Source organism: Ammospiza caudacuta, chromosome 2 (genome assembly GCF_027887145.1).
Source record: "Ammospiza caudacuta isolate bAmmCau1 chromosome 2, bAmmCau1.pri, whole genome shotgun sequence".
Lineage (NCBI taxonomy): Eukaryota > Metazoa > Chordata > Aves > Passeriformes > Passerellidae > Ammospiza > Ammospiza caudacuta.
Window position 1 is genome coordinate 83,408,186 of NC_080594.1, and position 15,473 is coordinate 83,423,658.

The 15,473-nt window shown below is 38.9% G+C and overlaps 1 protein-coding gene across 3 annotated transcripts; it reads left to right on the top strand.

Annotated features, from left to right (window-relative positions):
- The first annotated feature begins 770 nt into the window (after positions 1 to 770).
- On the top strand, positions 771 to 15,473 carry BIVM (basic, immunoglobulin-like variable motif containing). Of its 3 annotated transcripts, none has more exons than XM_058825306.1 (11): positions 771 to 927; positions 2,071 to 2,671; positions 3,560 to 3,686; positions 4,590 to 4,685; positions 4,770 to 4,874; positions 6,625 to 6,719; positions 7,894 to 8,026; positions 10,305 to 10,376; positions 11,254 to 11,337; positions 12,914 to 13,010; positions 13,976 to 15,473. In XM_058825306.1, exons 2-11 carry the CDS (start codon positions 2,182 to 2,184, stop codon positions 14,264 to 14,266), a joined length of 1,590 nt encoding a protein of 529 aa, XP_058681289.1. In that variant the 5' UTR covers positions 771 to 927; positions 2,071 to 2,181; the 3' UTR covers positions 14,267 to 15,473. The 3 variants fall into 3 exon arrangements, with proteins under 3 accessions (XP_058681289.1, XP_058681287.1, XP_058681288.1); XM_058825304.1 differs by having other exon boundaries at positions 868 to 1,019; XM_058825305.1 differs by lacking the exon at positions 771 to 927 and adding an exon at positions 1,244 to 1,444.

The following is a 15,473-nucleotide window of genomic DNA, read 5'->3' on the forward strand; positions in this document are numbered from 1 at the left end:
ATATTTAAAAATTAATTAATTTTACATATTTGTGGCAGTAGCAGAACAGCTCCAGTTGCATCTTCAGTGTTGTTCATGCTGACCGCAGTGAAGGATGAGATGACAAATATTGTCAGAAGTTCCAGACAGTGTCACCTGAAATAAACTTTCGTTCCTTCATGCAGTTTTACAGAAGCATTGTTGTTACACATGTTCTTACTACTGTCAGGGGAAGAAACCCTGGTGCAAATATAAGGTAATCTGGTCTAAGCTCCCTGCCCAGGCAGAGTCAGCCCAGAACACAGGGCACAGGATTGCATCCAGACGGCTCTTCAGTATCTCCAGTGAGGGAGACTCCACAGCCTCTGAGGACAATCTGTTCCAATGTTTGCTAGCCTGCAGAGTAAATAAGTTCTTCCTCATATTCAGGTCCAATTTCCTGCGCATCGATCCCTGCCTCTCGTCCTATTGCTCGGCACCACCGAGCAGAACCTAGCTCCATCCTTTTGGCACCTTCCCTTCAATACTTATAGACATGGATGAGATCCGCTCTCAGCCGTCTCTTCTCGAGGCTGAGCAGGCCCATCTCCCTCAGTCGGTCTCTCACCGTGCCGCGCCGAGCCCCCACACAGGGGGCGCTTCCCGCCCCCGCCATCCCCGACCCGCTCCTCCCTTCCCTCCCTCTCCCGCCCGCCCGCGGGGCACCAGCGGGCGAGACCATAAGGGCGCAAATGGGGGGGAGGGCGACCGAAGAGGCGCCACTCACGGCGCCGAGGCGCAGTCGCGGCCCAGCCGGCAGGCGCTCGCCACTCGTTCCTCCGAGGCACCGTGAGGGCCCTCAGCGGGAGCGCGGCCGTGGCCGCCGGGCAGCCCCGCGCCTCCCCGTGCGGCGGCGGGAGTTGGTGCGGGCCGGCGGCGGAGGAGGCGGGGGGCGGCGGGGGCGCGCAGGTGAGCGCGCGGCTGTGTCTGCTTCCGGCGCGCCCGCGTCCCCGCTCCGCCGCGGCCGGGGAGGCGACGCCGGCGAGCCCCGCTCCGCGCAGGTAACACGGGCCGGGGGCAGCCCTGCCGCCCCCGCTGCCGCTCGCAGGCGCCCAGGAGGGGAGCGAGCCCACGGTCCCGGGGAGCCCCTTCCCCCAGCCCGCGGCTGTTCGCTCCGGAGCCGGCTGGCGGCAGCGCGGGGGGAAGGGCGGGTGCTTGGATGTGTCCCTGCGCTCCGCCAGGCGGAACCCGGCCGGCCCCGAGGCGCTCCCGGGGCGCTGCAGGTGCGGGGCAGCGGCCCGGAGCCGGTGTTGCAGGAGGAGTCTGCGGAGCGGAATTCCTGCCTCCCTCGCGCCAGATTCCCATCTGCGGCGCGTGTCTGCAGACGTGCGAGCTGCTGAGATGACAGATAACACACCCGCTGTCAGCTTGCCCTTTAAAAGTGATCGTTTAAAGCAAGCCAGCCAGCCGTCTAAATTTGTTTTTGGTAATTCTTAGCTGCCATAAACAAAACCTGCTATTCTTTCTCCCGTCTTGAAGAATAAGAGGCACGTAAAAATAAAAGGGAACCTTTAGCAGCTATAGGAGGAAAGCACTGGAACAGATTGAGGCTGATGTTGTCAATTTACAATCGATAAGGTTGTAGTTACTGTAATTGTGTGCTTGAACTTCACTTGCAGCAAAAGTTTGCAGGATTCAGCAGAATTAAGACCTTAAATTATGACCTTAAATTGCTGTATGATGATTTATTAATTTGTATAAATTATTCTGTATTTCACAGTGTATTGTGACTGTAAGAGATAGAAGAGAGCAACCACAAGCAGGAACATGTAGAAAGCTTTTAATTTTTAAATTTTTTTATTTGTGTGCTGGTTTATAAGTGTAATTATTATGACCTCATCATGATATCACTGCGGTGTATGCTGTTGGCACCTCACAAATGATAAAAAGTGCTGATTGTAGAGTTCTAGAGAGGCTTAGGGAAAGACACCATGTTGTGTTGTGGTATCTCAAAGGGTATTTCAGCTTTTATTGGCTATGAGTTCAAAGATAAGATTTGTGTATATTTTATGCTGAATGAGACACCTGTACTAACTCAACATTTTTTTTCAGGTACCTTGTTGATACCTTGCAGAGGCAATGGAGGCAATGATGAAAACCCTGTTGTAATTAAAGCATAAAGAAAAAATATTCTTCGCTGTGCAATACTCTTAGTATCATTCAATGCCTACTATTTCAGAAGATGAAAAAGAAAATGGTTCTGGAAATAATGGCAACACTGAAAACAGACCTGGGAAAGAATCCCCAGAAGCTTCTCTTCACGATCCCGTGAAGCCATACTGCATGTCAGACGCCTCCACTGCATCCTTGGTGTCTAGGGAAGATGGGCATTATCCATGGGGATGTCCTGTGACTCATACAAGGGAGAAGTTTTATACCATCTGCTCAGACTATGCTTTTTTAAACAGAGTCACATCTATTTGTAAAAGTCCAAGTGCTTCAGTTAGTGCCTGTCTATCAAGTAGTGCTGCCTTAAATGTTGGGAATAACACACCTAACTTACTCAGCGTTCAAACTGGTGCTTCAGAGATTATCTACAATGAGGATGCTAACTTGGAAAGCTTGCCTGGCAAACTTGGAAAGCTTCCACTGGCATGGGAAATAGACAAATCGGAGTTCAATGGCGGGAACTCAAATCTGAAGAGCAAAGCAGGTGAGATGGTGATGTTTTGATGTGAAAGGAAAAGGCTTCCTGTTTCTGGCTTGTTTGTGAAGTGAGCTGGGCATCTCACGTGTCCTGTCAGGAAGTGCTTACACAAGAGCCTGTACTTCATTTCAAGGAGCCTGCTCATCAGGATAGGAGAGAAAAAAGGAGTAAAAATCAAGTGTAACTGCCAGGAGAAGTGGACCTAAAGCAAGGCTCACTTCTGCTTAACTGTGTAGTATTTGGGGTGGTTTCTTCCTCCCTGGCCTTCCCACAGTGTTGTTGGAGTGGGTTTTTTTCTTTTGTTTTAATAGGACATAGTATGTTATGCATCTGAATGTATGGCTTCAAAAGAGGACAAAAATATTTCTGCTTTAGCATGTGGCCCAACTCTCCATTTTCTACTGTCACAGTGGCATATAAAAAGGAAAGGACTTTGGGTGTATATTATTATTAAGGAATTTGCATATAAGTTTTTGTCAGAAACTGTAGCTGGTTGCAAGGCTGGCAGTGAAAAACAAGCATTTCATTATGTTCTGTTCCTACATAATGTTAGGAGATGGGAGGTCCACGTTGGTCTGAGTCTATTTCTGGGGTGGGTGATTTAATGCATTAGAATAATCAGATTGACTTATCTCTCTAAACAGTTGGGCAGGTCATCATTAATTCTGTTCATGATCTAAACTCCATGTTGTTTACAGAGCTAATGGCAGCTTTACAAACCTGTTGACAATTTAGGTTGTGTATTTGAGCTTTCTCCTTTCAGTTAATGTTTAGTCCCAGTTTACGCTTACTAGCACAACTGGTGTCTACTGTATGCTATTACTAAAAGTGCTCAAGAAGAAAGCTGCCAATAGCAAACTAGACATTCATTTGATTCTGAAATTTGGTTTGCAGGCAACATGAAGAAACAAGGGACAAAGAAAAAATCCGTGGACAAAAAAAGCAAACAATACAGGGAGTGTCCTCAACGTTCAGCTCTTGAAGACGTGAAGGAGAGAAAAGTGTTGGACCTTCGGAGATGGTAGTATTTATGGATTCATTTATGGAGCTAGGAATTTATGAACTACACTAACCATGTAGTTCCTCAGTAAGCACTGTTGCTAGTTACCTGATTTCAAACTTCTCAACAATGTCTTTGTAATTTTTTTTTGTAGAGATGTTAAGCATATACACACTGTCTCATGCATTCTAGAAGAAAAATTAGAGCTTCCCTCCCATCTGTTGAAATTCTTAAAACATTTTTCTCTCTAAACATGCCCTTTGCTTTCAGCAAAGGGAAAAACTTACATGGGGATTCATTGCAAAACAAAATACAAGTTCAGTAGCATGGTCAGGCAAAAAGTAACCTTAAATGTACCACTGATATGTTTTACTTCTGATATTATTTTTTTACTGGGAAATACTTGATCAGAATCCATAATTTCTATACAACCATTATTGTATTAATATAGTTCACCAATTCAATTAGTTTAATGCATCTGTCTGGTTCTTACTTTGTCTATGACACCAGAAAGTTGGAGTTAAGCTAGGGAATCTGTGGCCTAGAATGACATTCATTAGTAAATTGGTAGAGATGTGGTTTGCCACAAGGGCACGTGTTAGAAGGGACTGGATAAAACCATTTTTTGTATTAGTACAGAATCATATTTTCCTACAGAATCATTTGTACAAAACTCCCATGGAGCTGTTAGAAATTTCACTGATTTATATGAAATAGGGTAGTGGCATCTGGCAGATAAATTGATTAACATATTTCTTAATTTTTGTTTTTAAGGTACAGTTGTTTTGGTTTTTTTGCTTTTTTGTTTTAATACAGATGACATAAAAACATTCAATATAACGTGGCACTTCAGTGACATAGCACACAAAAAAGATATGCGAGTCAAGATTGTGTTACTAATATGTTTGAGGTTTTTTGTTTAAGGTATTGTGTTAGCCGACCTCAATACAAGACTTCCTGTGGAATTTCATCCTTAGTGTCTTGCTGGAATTTCTTATATAGTACACTGGGAGCTGGAAGGTAAAGTCATACATAGACTGCTTTGCTTTGCCTCTAGATTGTCAAAAATATGTTTCTAATTACAACACTTTTGTTTTTTTTAAGTTTACCCCCCATCACTCAAGAAGAAGCCTTGCATATACTGGGTTTTCAGCCCCCATTTGAGGAGATTAGATTTGGTCCCTTCACTGGAAATACAACTTTAATGAGGTATGTTTGGCTCTTTAGATGCAGCTAAGAGATAGAACCTTTAAAAACATGGTACTAGTTCATTTATTTAAAAACAAAGGGGCTGACATGATAATTCTCTAAAGTTTTAGAGTACTCTGACAATGAAACTTCTCAAAAGTTGTTTGCACTGGCCATTTTGAATGGTGTTGTTATACAGGTCAGATCAATGTGAAATTCTATTTGGTTTTTGGTTCAGTTTGTGTAATAGTTATATAATACTCTAATATTAGAGTCTAGTCTCCTGGTTAGGAAACTTTCTCTTTACACTTATTTTCCTGTTTTTCAAAATGCATGTTAAATGCTTGGTAATATCACTGAGATGGCCTGAAAAGACAATTGATACACTATTAGCTTAATGTAATTTAAGAACTGAAAATGAAGTAGTGCTGAATCCTTGCTGCATTGAAGCTGTTCAGGAACAAAAGCATGGGGCTGGAGTCACAAAACACTTTGAAATTTTTTATCATTTCTGCTCTGCTGTTTCCTGATATTTAAAGGTTGAACCTAAATTCTTTGTACTTTTTAAAAAATATTAAATTAATAAGACATTCTAGGATTAAACAGAGCCAAGAAGCATATTGTACTAGAGTGCTGAACATTTTGACAGGGCTTTGGTGTGTTACATTTTGGTGAGATTAAAAACTTTTGCAGTATTCTTGCTTGCTTCATGAATTGTATTTGATTTAGTTAATTTTTTTTTTAGGGCAATATTTAGTATTTGGCAGATCAGGGTTGTGCTGGATTTGAAAATGTGGCAGCAGTCTATTCTCCATCTAGCATACTGGCTAGATCATTGGAAAATGTAATGAAAATTTCCTTACTTGCTTTAGGAATTTCAGATCCAGGATTTGTATCACTTCAGGAGTATGTCAGGCTATAGCAACTTTATGGTAGAGTAACTCTTAGAGACCAAGCTGATATAATGTTCTGTCTCTTTGTGTCAACAGTCTGTACAGACAAAACTTAAATTTATAATTCTTATTTGATTTCCTCTGAGCATTTTCTGTGCAGCAGAGAAGTTACCCATCTTTTTGTTTTCTCATTTTTGTCTGCCTTGTCCAATAATTTTGAAGAGCTTAGCAGATTGGGAAACAGAAGGGCTGGGAGCCATCCCCATTACCCAACATAGCTTTATGGTTGAGGTATTATTTTCAAACATGTGAATTTGAATCTTCTAATGTGGAAAAATTGCTGGCCTGTCCTCACTTAGTGCTGCGGTGAGGAGTTGCAGTATGAGGCTCCTGTAATGCTCAGGCTTTGTAAAGTTTAGGTGAGAGAAACCCAACAGGATAAGCAGGAAGTCTCACTTGGAGGGTCCCTTCTGGTGTCTGAGATTTCATTTATGTACCCTACAAATCACAGTTGAAGTTTGGCGCCTCAGAATTTGTGTGTCTTTCTAAAGGCTGAATAATTGAACATTAGAGGTGACTGGGCTAAACACAATAGGATCAACATTTCACATCCAGATCTTTGGTTATTATGTATCTGTGTCAAGTCTGGAAAAGCAAAGTGAAGGAAAAGGCTCTGTGTATTTACTTCTCTGTCTAGGATATGTTAAGTTTTGTATTGGGTGTTGTGGTCGTCTACAATCTAAATATTAGTGAGGTAGGTACTTAGTAGCACACCAAAACCTTTTTTCCTAAACTGTCAAAGAACAGGAAAAGTGTGAGAAATGAAATTGCATCTAATAACTCTTGAGTTACTACAATCTTTAAGCTTATTGTTTCAGATGGTTTAGGCAGATAAATGATCACTTCCATATCAAGGGATGCTCATATGTTCTGTATAAACCTCATGGGAAGAACAAGACAGCTGGAGAAACTGGTACGTAGCTAATGCTAAAGTGTTCATCTCACAGTGTATAAATTGAAAAATCCTGCAGTGTGTACTTTTGACAGGACAAAGTCTGTAAGTAATACTTCCAGTCCAATATAAGGTATCAAAAACTCCAAGTTGGCTGATTTTTCTGGTTTTACTTTTTCTCTTATTTAGCTAAAAATTTCATTTATACTTTTATTATGATAAAACACATTCTGTGCTATGTATTCTGCTGTCACAGAATTGGAATTTTAAGATATCCAGGAAAACAACTGCATTTCCAGTTCTGTGTTGGTGTGTGTGAGGATTTCTTTGCTGTCATCCACTGGGAGAACAAAAACAATTTGTCCTTACTTAATGCTTTATGCTTTTAAAAAACCCATATTTAAAGGTAATGAACTGTTCTGCCTGGCTGTAGCTAACATCTCTCTCTAAAGTTAGGTGATTATTCTCAATTAGCTTATGAAGTCGCATTTTTGTCTACTTTTTAGGTGTGCTGTTTAAAAAAATTTACTTTCATGTGCCATTTACTAGCCTTTGGTATAACCTGGGTAATTACCTTACAACTGAAAGGTTCTCTGAAAGCACAGAATCATGCTGAGAAGTTTAAGATATTATTAAAATGGATTGTTTTTTTTCTTGACATCCCACTTGAAAATTATCATGTTTCAGTGCCTCTTCTAGTCTTCTCCTGAAACTGAGCACTGTGGTCACATTATAAACCATTGTATGCCTCTGTGTGTTCCTGAGACTAGGAAGCCACAAGAGGCTCATGATACCAAAATGTTTGAGTGTTTTCTGTGGTTTCAGTATTATCATCAATGGGTGCCACATCTGACCTAGGGCAGCTGGGACTGCATTCTGTTGCAGTGTGTATTTCCTGGGTTAAGAGATACTTCTGGTTCTTTTTTAAGTTTGATTTTGATCTAAACATAAAGCATACATTATATTGCATTTCCCTGCTACAGAACGTGCAGCAGATAGTGTTTAATTTCCTGCCTGGTACAAAAAAATAATAAGTTTGAAATCAAAAGTATATTTTGTGCATGCCTGTCAGGTCATGTCCTCCCACTTAAAAAGCAGTATAACTACTTTGTTGTCAAATAGGTGGTTTTTGTCTGCTGACTGTGTTACACAGGACCCAAAGCAGCCTGGCCTGTAACCTGATCTTTCTGTGTAGCTGCAGGGGCCCTAGCCAAGCTAACACGTGGACTGAAGGATGAATCAATGGCCTACATCTACCATTGCCAAAACCATTATTTTTGCCCAATTGGATTTGAAGCAACCCCAGTAAAAGCTAGTAAAGCCTATAGGTAAGATACTGTGTTTATGCTTATTTTAGTGGAAGAAACATACAGAAAAAATTACTGCAAATTGATACAATTTTTCTCCATAAATAATGGTTCCGTTTATGTCATATAGGCATCTGTCTGAGCTACAAAAACACTACATTGTGATTTGAAGGGACTGACTTAAAATGTAACATGACTAAACAGACTACATTGAGAGAACTTAAAACAGAAAAGTGTGAGTGGTATTAAGAAATTGGTTTTTTAAGACCTTCTAGCCATGTAGAGAGAAGGTAGTTATTTTATTGAAGGACAAGTGAAGGTAACTGATCTGCAAAATAAAAACATATGGGCTGAAAAAAGGCCAGGTGGGGTCTTTTTTAAGGCTAAACAATAAAAAGACAGGTAATTATGGGGAGAGTCTGTTCCTAGAGAGCTTGGAAGGGAAAACAAAGGGAGTGTGTGTGTGTTGCAATTTATAAACTAGAAGCAAAAAGTTTACAGTGATATTAGTCCTTCATGAGGTGAATGTGATGAAATTTACATTTAGAAACCAGTGCTTGAGTATGGCAATGCAGGGGTTGTGTAGGTATCACAGAATGGTGGTTATGTACTATAATGGTGATTGTAAACTCCAACTACTGGCATGTAAGACATAGAAAAGTAAAGATATGTGAAGAATTTGTTACCGGGAATGGGGGAAGAAAAGCTAGAAGAGATCTTTGGGCTAAGACATTAGGTTGAGCTTTTTTTAACAATGCCTGAAATGCTGGACTATGTCTAAAAGCTTAATAAGAGAGTTATTTTAGAATAAAAATACAGTTTCCTGTATAATAATTTCAGATTTGTCAGAGTGACACTACTAGGATAGTATAACGCAATAGTTGATATAGTTTTCAATTAAATACGGATTAAAAAAAAAGGTAATAGCATTAATATTCATACAGAATTTGAGGAGAGTCTTGCATTAAATCCACACATTTTAACTTTAAAAATATTAATTCTTGAGATATGTATTAGCTTTTGTAAGGCATTTACCTTGCTGCTTGATGTAGAGTGCTATGTGTTGCAGAGCACTCTGTGCACTCTCTTGAGGAGAGTAGTTTGTTTTACTCATTCACTGAGTCACATTAAGCTGTTTTTCCTCTCTCAGAGGGCTTGCAAACATGGTATGTATTAAAGGATTCTGTTGGATTTTCTCTCTGTTCAGCCATTGGTCAGTATTTATTAGTATTATCATAGAGCACAAGTAGTCAATCACAGAGAAAATTAGCGGATACCAGAATTGGAGAATGTTAAACGATGAAAAGTGTAGGTTACTAGTACAAGGTGAACTTCTGCCTATTTGCATGCTATACAGTCTGACTTTGAGGTAGGGTCACATCAAGGAATAGAGAATGCTAGCTCTGCTGTTGGAGTTCAGAATGGTCATTGATTAGGGTGGTAAAGCATAATCATTCAAATCTAATTGGTTCCCAGTGTGAAGATTATGATAGGGTTAATTAAAGCTTTTAATATATGAACAAAAGAATACAGTTTTTTATTGAGACTGAGTTCACTGACTTGCCAGGTTTGTGAGAAGAGTGTAAAAAATATTGCCCAAGTAGAAATCCAACATATCAGTCTACTTGAGTTTACCAAAACATTAATCTCTTGCTTACTCAATCAGTTAGGAAGAATCTTCACTAGAAGACCAAGGTAAAAACAAAAGTTTACTAGATCAAAAATACAGTCTGAAAAATAATATGGTCCAGTGTGTGGAAACACAACATGCCTTTTAACTGATTTAAATTTATGTTGTTTAGTAATGAGTGAGAAACATAACATGCCTTTTAACTAATTTAAATTTATGTTGTTTAGTAATGAGCCATTTACCCATGGCTGAAATGGATTCTTAGTCACTAGTAATGTTATTTTTAAGTCGACATTAGCTTTCTTTCTTAACAATAGTTCTCTTCTAATAATATAGCATGAAATAAAAAGTTCAAGAAACTTTTATAGACTTACTTTAGGCTGGAGGTCAGACCAAATGAGCATCCTGTTTTCTTTGAATTTTCTGATTCTACTGAGGAAAAAAATAAGTTTTGTTTTCAGTAGGACTACCAATAGATTCTGGAGCAGTTCTTATCTGTTTATCTGTTTTTGCACTTACAAAGTAAAGTTTTTATTTAAAAACCCAGCTAAAATTTTTCTTTAAAAAAACCCAGCTATTTTAGGTCCCAAAAGAAGTGGGTGGATAGGTTGCTAGGCTGAGCTTAGAGACAGTTCTTAGGTCACCCACAGACTTCCTGTATGATCTTAGGTTGCTGGATTTGGACTCGGGAGACCTGGGTTCGGTTCCCAGTTCAACCACAGACTTCCAGTGTGACTTTAGGTAAGTCCATCAATCTATCCTGTGTCTTGGTTTCCCATCTTTGCACTGATGGAATACATTGTTATTTTACAGGGAATTTTTTGAAAGTAAACAAATTGTTCCAAGCAGTAAGGCCATATGCTGTCTAATACCCTAGGCAGAAAAATGCCAGGTTTTGTCACAGTTGAAACTGATGTAGTTTTTCATGAAATAATTATACACAGGAAGTCACAGAACAGTCCTGTGTATCTCGTCAGTTTTGCCCTAATACCTGTCAGAAATTTTCCTTGGCAAGGTTACTGTAAGCTTTGAGCTTCTTGAAAGTTGATTGCAAAGTAGTATTAATTCAAAGGTTTGGATTTCAGTATCTGGTATTGGATGTTTGGAAGGAAGAGTTTGAAGTTGCCAGTTTTATTCTTACAGATTACTCTACAGCTCTTAGTAACAACTGTCTTAGTAACAACTGTCAGCCAAGGTGTAGTTTAAAAATAGTGGAAGGGACTCTTTCATGTCTGTTAGACATCACGGATAGGGAGGAAGCCGTTTGTACCACATTTATGTGGCTTTCCACAACTCTTATTTCTGTTGTTTCCTATATATTTATATTTACATCATGTACCAGACTGTCATTCATCCAAATAAAACTGCTTTTAGTGAAAATCTGTCTTCCTCTCAAATAATGTGCAGTAGCATCCCAAGATTTGCTTTCAGGCCTTGTGAAACAAAAGGTTCCCTGTACACAATTGTGAGCACTATAGCACAGGAGCTGGTTTTTAGTTTGGCTGAGGAAACAGTTTTAAATGTTAGAAACTCCTAAAAAGAACAAGAGACTGTCAATATCTTTTTCCTTTTAGTATGCACAATAAATCTCACTAGGATTGTATCTTCTATTGAACAGAGGTCGTGTCTTGCAACAAGAAGTGGAATATTGGATCTTAATTGGAGAGCCCAGCAGAAAGCATCCAACAATACATTGTAAAAGGTATGTTACTTGGTGAGAATGTAAAAGAATGTTTTCTCTCAAAACAGTTTGTAGTTCTCAGAGTCACTGAGTGACTTTTTAGTTCTTTTGAATGAATATATACATGTGTATATATATGTATCTAATAGAAGCAGATGCTGCTTTAGGGAGAAGCTTTGTGTTTTGACTTCAAGGCTGGCTCTGCAGTTTTATATCACCTGTCAGAACATATGTGGGCTGCTGAGGGCCCACATTTCTTGTTTGAGTGTGACACAGCTCATATTAGTCAGGAAGAAAAGGCAGTTTCAGCTGTCATCGTGCCAGTTGTGACTTACAGACTGCATGGCCCTTGGAGGAGTTTGCACTGGAGCTGAGGACATCCACAGGCTGTGTCTGGGATGTGCACAGAATATTCTGCTGCTGCTGAGATTGTGCACAGGATATTCTCCTAACTCAGGTGCAGGTGCAGCCTGTACTCTGTTGTGTTATTTGCTTATCTGTGCATTCAGACAGTACATTTAAGATGAGATTTGACTCAAACAAAGTTGGTGTCTAAACTGGACATATAGGCTAGGAGAACTAGACGGTGCTGTGTAGAAATATCACAGATTGGTTATATTTAATTTTTTTTTTTGTCAATGATGTGACCTGGTCAATAACTGCAAATACCTGGGTATTTTGGACTATGAGATTAAGTGCAACAAAATTAAAATCACAGTATGCATATGATTACTGAGAAATGGCGTATTGTAGGTCCCAAGGATAGAACTTTGTCATGTGTTATATTAGCTACAAGTGGCACAGGAGGAAGTTTCAGAATATATAATAAAACCATTTCTAATACTAATTTTGATTGTGGAGATATTCTTCCTCCTGCTGCATTCCCACTGAGAGCTGGCAGAATGTTCTGTGCTTAAGGAAAGGGAGCAAAGGTTGGAGTAGAAATGTATTTTCTCAACTTGGAGGATGGTGTTAGAGAGAAACAGGTGGTTTGACATTGATAGAAATGAAAAGGTGATGTAGGTTTAAAGAGGTCTGGAATGTGAAAATATTTGTTTCAGTTGGGCTGGAAGGAATTATGAATCTTTGAAAAGCTGAGTGAATTGGAAGTGATTGAATTGATAGTTTAGAATTAAATAAAATGTAGGAGTGAGTTATGATGAGAGCTGTCTGGTAAAAGCGCATTTAGTGTGCAAAAGAAACTAAGGAACTGAGCAAAATAATACAAAAGGGTAGGAGAGGTTTAAATTTCAAAAAGGCTAATGTTTCGCTTTGCCTAAACCACACTTTGCTTCTTTCTTTTCCAAACTGATGAATTGCTAAGTGTAAGAAATGTAACTGTGACTCATGGTGCTCTTATTCATTTTGGAAGGTGTTTCTCAAGAGCAGGAATAATCACTGTGAATGCTTTGATTAAAAGTGACATTTTTACATCTAGTTTGATGTCTTTAATATTGAGGCTTTTGTAACTTTACACATTCATTTACCTTTAAATCACTGATAAGACTAAAGCTACAGGTCTGTATTCGTGTGTATGTGAGTCTTTGTGTTGCTGAGGTTTAAATATCAGCTGAGTGGTAATGATTTTATTCTGTAGGTGGACAGATATTGTCACTGACCTAAACACTCAAAATCCAGAATATCTAGATATTCGACACCTAGAGAGAGGATTGCAACATCGAAAAACAAAGAAGGTAAGGTAAACTAGCAGGGGAGGAAACTCATGGCAGGTTTTTGCAAACTCGCTCATACTTCAGCAGTGTAAGATAACCTCACTAAAGGAATTTGTTCTGTTATGAAGTGTTGCTGAAGACAAAAGTATAATGTGGGTTCTTGCATACCAAAGTCATTTAGATTTACTCACTGGACGAGATGTAAAGCATCAGTAGCTTGGTATATGCCAGGATGAACCAGGATATCTGTGTATGCAGAATGTATTTGGTCAGAATATCTAACTTTGTTGGTTTAAAATGTAGCTGCAGCAAGTATAGGAATGTTCTGCAGACAAATTACATAGCCTTTGGGGCATGACCCTCCAGTGACATTTAAGTCAGAAAGAAAGTACAATTGAGTAGGATCAGGCATAAGTGAATGTGTGTGTCTCCCTTTAGTGGAGTTACTGTCAATGCATGTCGCTTTCTTTCCTATAGATAGGGCTTGTATCTCATGGGTTGAGGATGTACTGGTGATTTGCAGATTGAAACTCTGTGAGAAATAATAGACTGTAGAGATTATTTCAGATATGAAGACCCTGTGGAAGACTGTGTCAGCAAGATCAGAATGGACCAGAACAGCTAATTGCTGAGAAGATAGCTAGAAAGTAAAAAAAGACTAGCAGAAGATGAGTGATACTGGCCCATGAAGGATATAATGGATAGCTTAAAAGGATTAAAAAGATTAATAAGAAAGTAGTAATTGAATCTGGGAAATAATCAGAACTGATTGATGCAAGTTGTGTATTTCTGTATATGATTTTGTGGTGTTTTGTTGTTTGTTGTTTTTTATTCTTTTTCCTGGTTTGTATGTTGTGGCACTTCTTGTTTGCTTTCTTTTTGAAAGTATCATGTTACTTGCCAAAATGTTGATGTCAAGTATCTGTATATGTTAGAAATGTGCCTGTGGTGTGCATTTAACAAAGAACCTTTTTTTCTTTGATTAGGTTGGAGGAAATCTTCATTGCATCATTGCCTTTCAGAGACTTAACTGGCAAAGATTTGGTCCTTGGAATTTTCCATTTGGGAACGTTAGACAGAATAAACAGTCCCAAACACAAGGGCAAGGAATTTCCAAATCTGAGAGTGAAGACAATATATCTAAGAAACAACATGGGCGACTGGGTCGATCTTTCAGTGCTAGCTTTCATCAAGAATCTGTGTGGAAGAAATCTAATCTTCGGGAGAGGAGGAACAGTGGGTATCAGAGTTACAATGATTATGATGGAAATGATTAAAATTAACTTTAGATGATAGAGTTGATATATTAAAGTTAGTTTTAATCAAAACATATTAGGGATTTATTAGTCCTAGAACACATAAGAATAGAAATTATGGTATAAGATACAGCTTCATAATTATTAAATAAATATGTTGATATGGTTGCAGTAGATGAGATCTGATGTATAAAGTGACAGATAAGCACAGATTGTTGTAATTTTGCAATCAAAGGTGAATATGATAGCAAAATCAATAATTTCTTTTGAAATAATTGTACTATGTCCTGATCTGTGAAAACAAAAGAGCAGGTTGAAATCAGTCAGTGTAATAAACAGACTTCATTGAATATATTTATTGTTCAAAAGCATGAAAAATTATGGTATTACAAAAAAGGGTTATTCTGCAAATGGTGTAAGGATAAAAGTAAGCATTGCCTTTGTTTTTAGCACTTCATTTTAGTAAGGCTGCCCATATCCAGTGCAAATGAAAAAAAAGATCACATAGGTTAGAAAACCTTGTTGGATTTAGGAAGAGAATGTACATTCTCCATTTAATTCCCATTTGACTTTTGTCAGTCAGATAATCATATCTTGTCAAGCAGGTCACAATTCCTTTTCCCTTATCTGGTTGCCTGTTTTTGACTCTGAGGAATCACCTGTTCGAGGATGGAACTTCTCTATTACTTTTGCTCTGTGGGTAAAGTGGCTGAATTCTTACCCTGGAGCCTCCTGAGAGCATGGACTCACTTAACACAAGCTTATGAAATTAAGTATTAAAAGCTGCATTTACCATTAGCCAAATGAGCTAGCTGAACACTGGGTTCTGTTGGCAGTTCTTTTCCTTGTTCAGTCTAAATCTCTGTCCTTTGTCTGCTGCTTTTTTCATTTTGTGTGAAGGGGATGCAAGTGCTGAAAATTGCTGGCAGCCCCGATGATATACCTCTCAGCCAGCACACAATTCAAGCTTTTTCAGGTGTCCCTGGTGAATTCTTTTTTTTCCTTTTCCATTTTCTTTTTCTCTTTACTTGATAAATCCAGTTGTTTGCCCAAACACATCTCAACAGTTGTATTGTTCTGTGTACAAATGTTCATACCTGCTCAAGGATTAATTTTTTGACATAAAAAGATTTGTCATGGAGTGCAGGGGTTTTGTAGGTTGCTGCTTTTGTTAACCAAAAATGGGAGACTTTTAGACTTTTGTTCATTCAATAAAATTTGTTTTCTA

Bases quoted from the DNA above. Each gene is read 5' to 3' on its own strand.
- BIVM (XM_058825306.1), top strand. From the start codon at position 2,182: ATGCCTACTATTTCAGAAGATGAAAAAGAAAATGGTTCTGGAAATAAT. The intron at 4,686-4,769 runs GTAAAGTCATAC...GTTTTTTTTAAG, and splicing joins AGTACACTGGGAGCTGGAAG to TTTACCCCCCATCACTCAAG. The intron at 6,720-7,893 runs GTACGTAGCTAA...CTTTCTGTGTAG, and splicing joins CAAGACAGCTGGAGAAACTG to CTGCAGGGGCCCTAGCCAAG.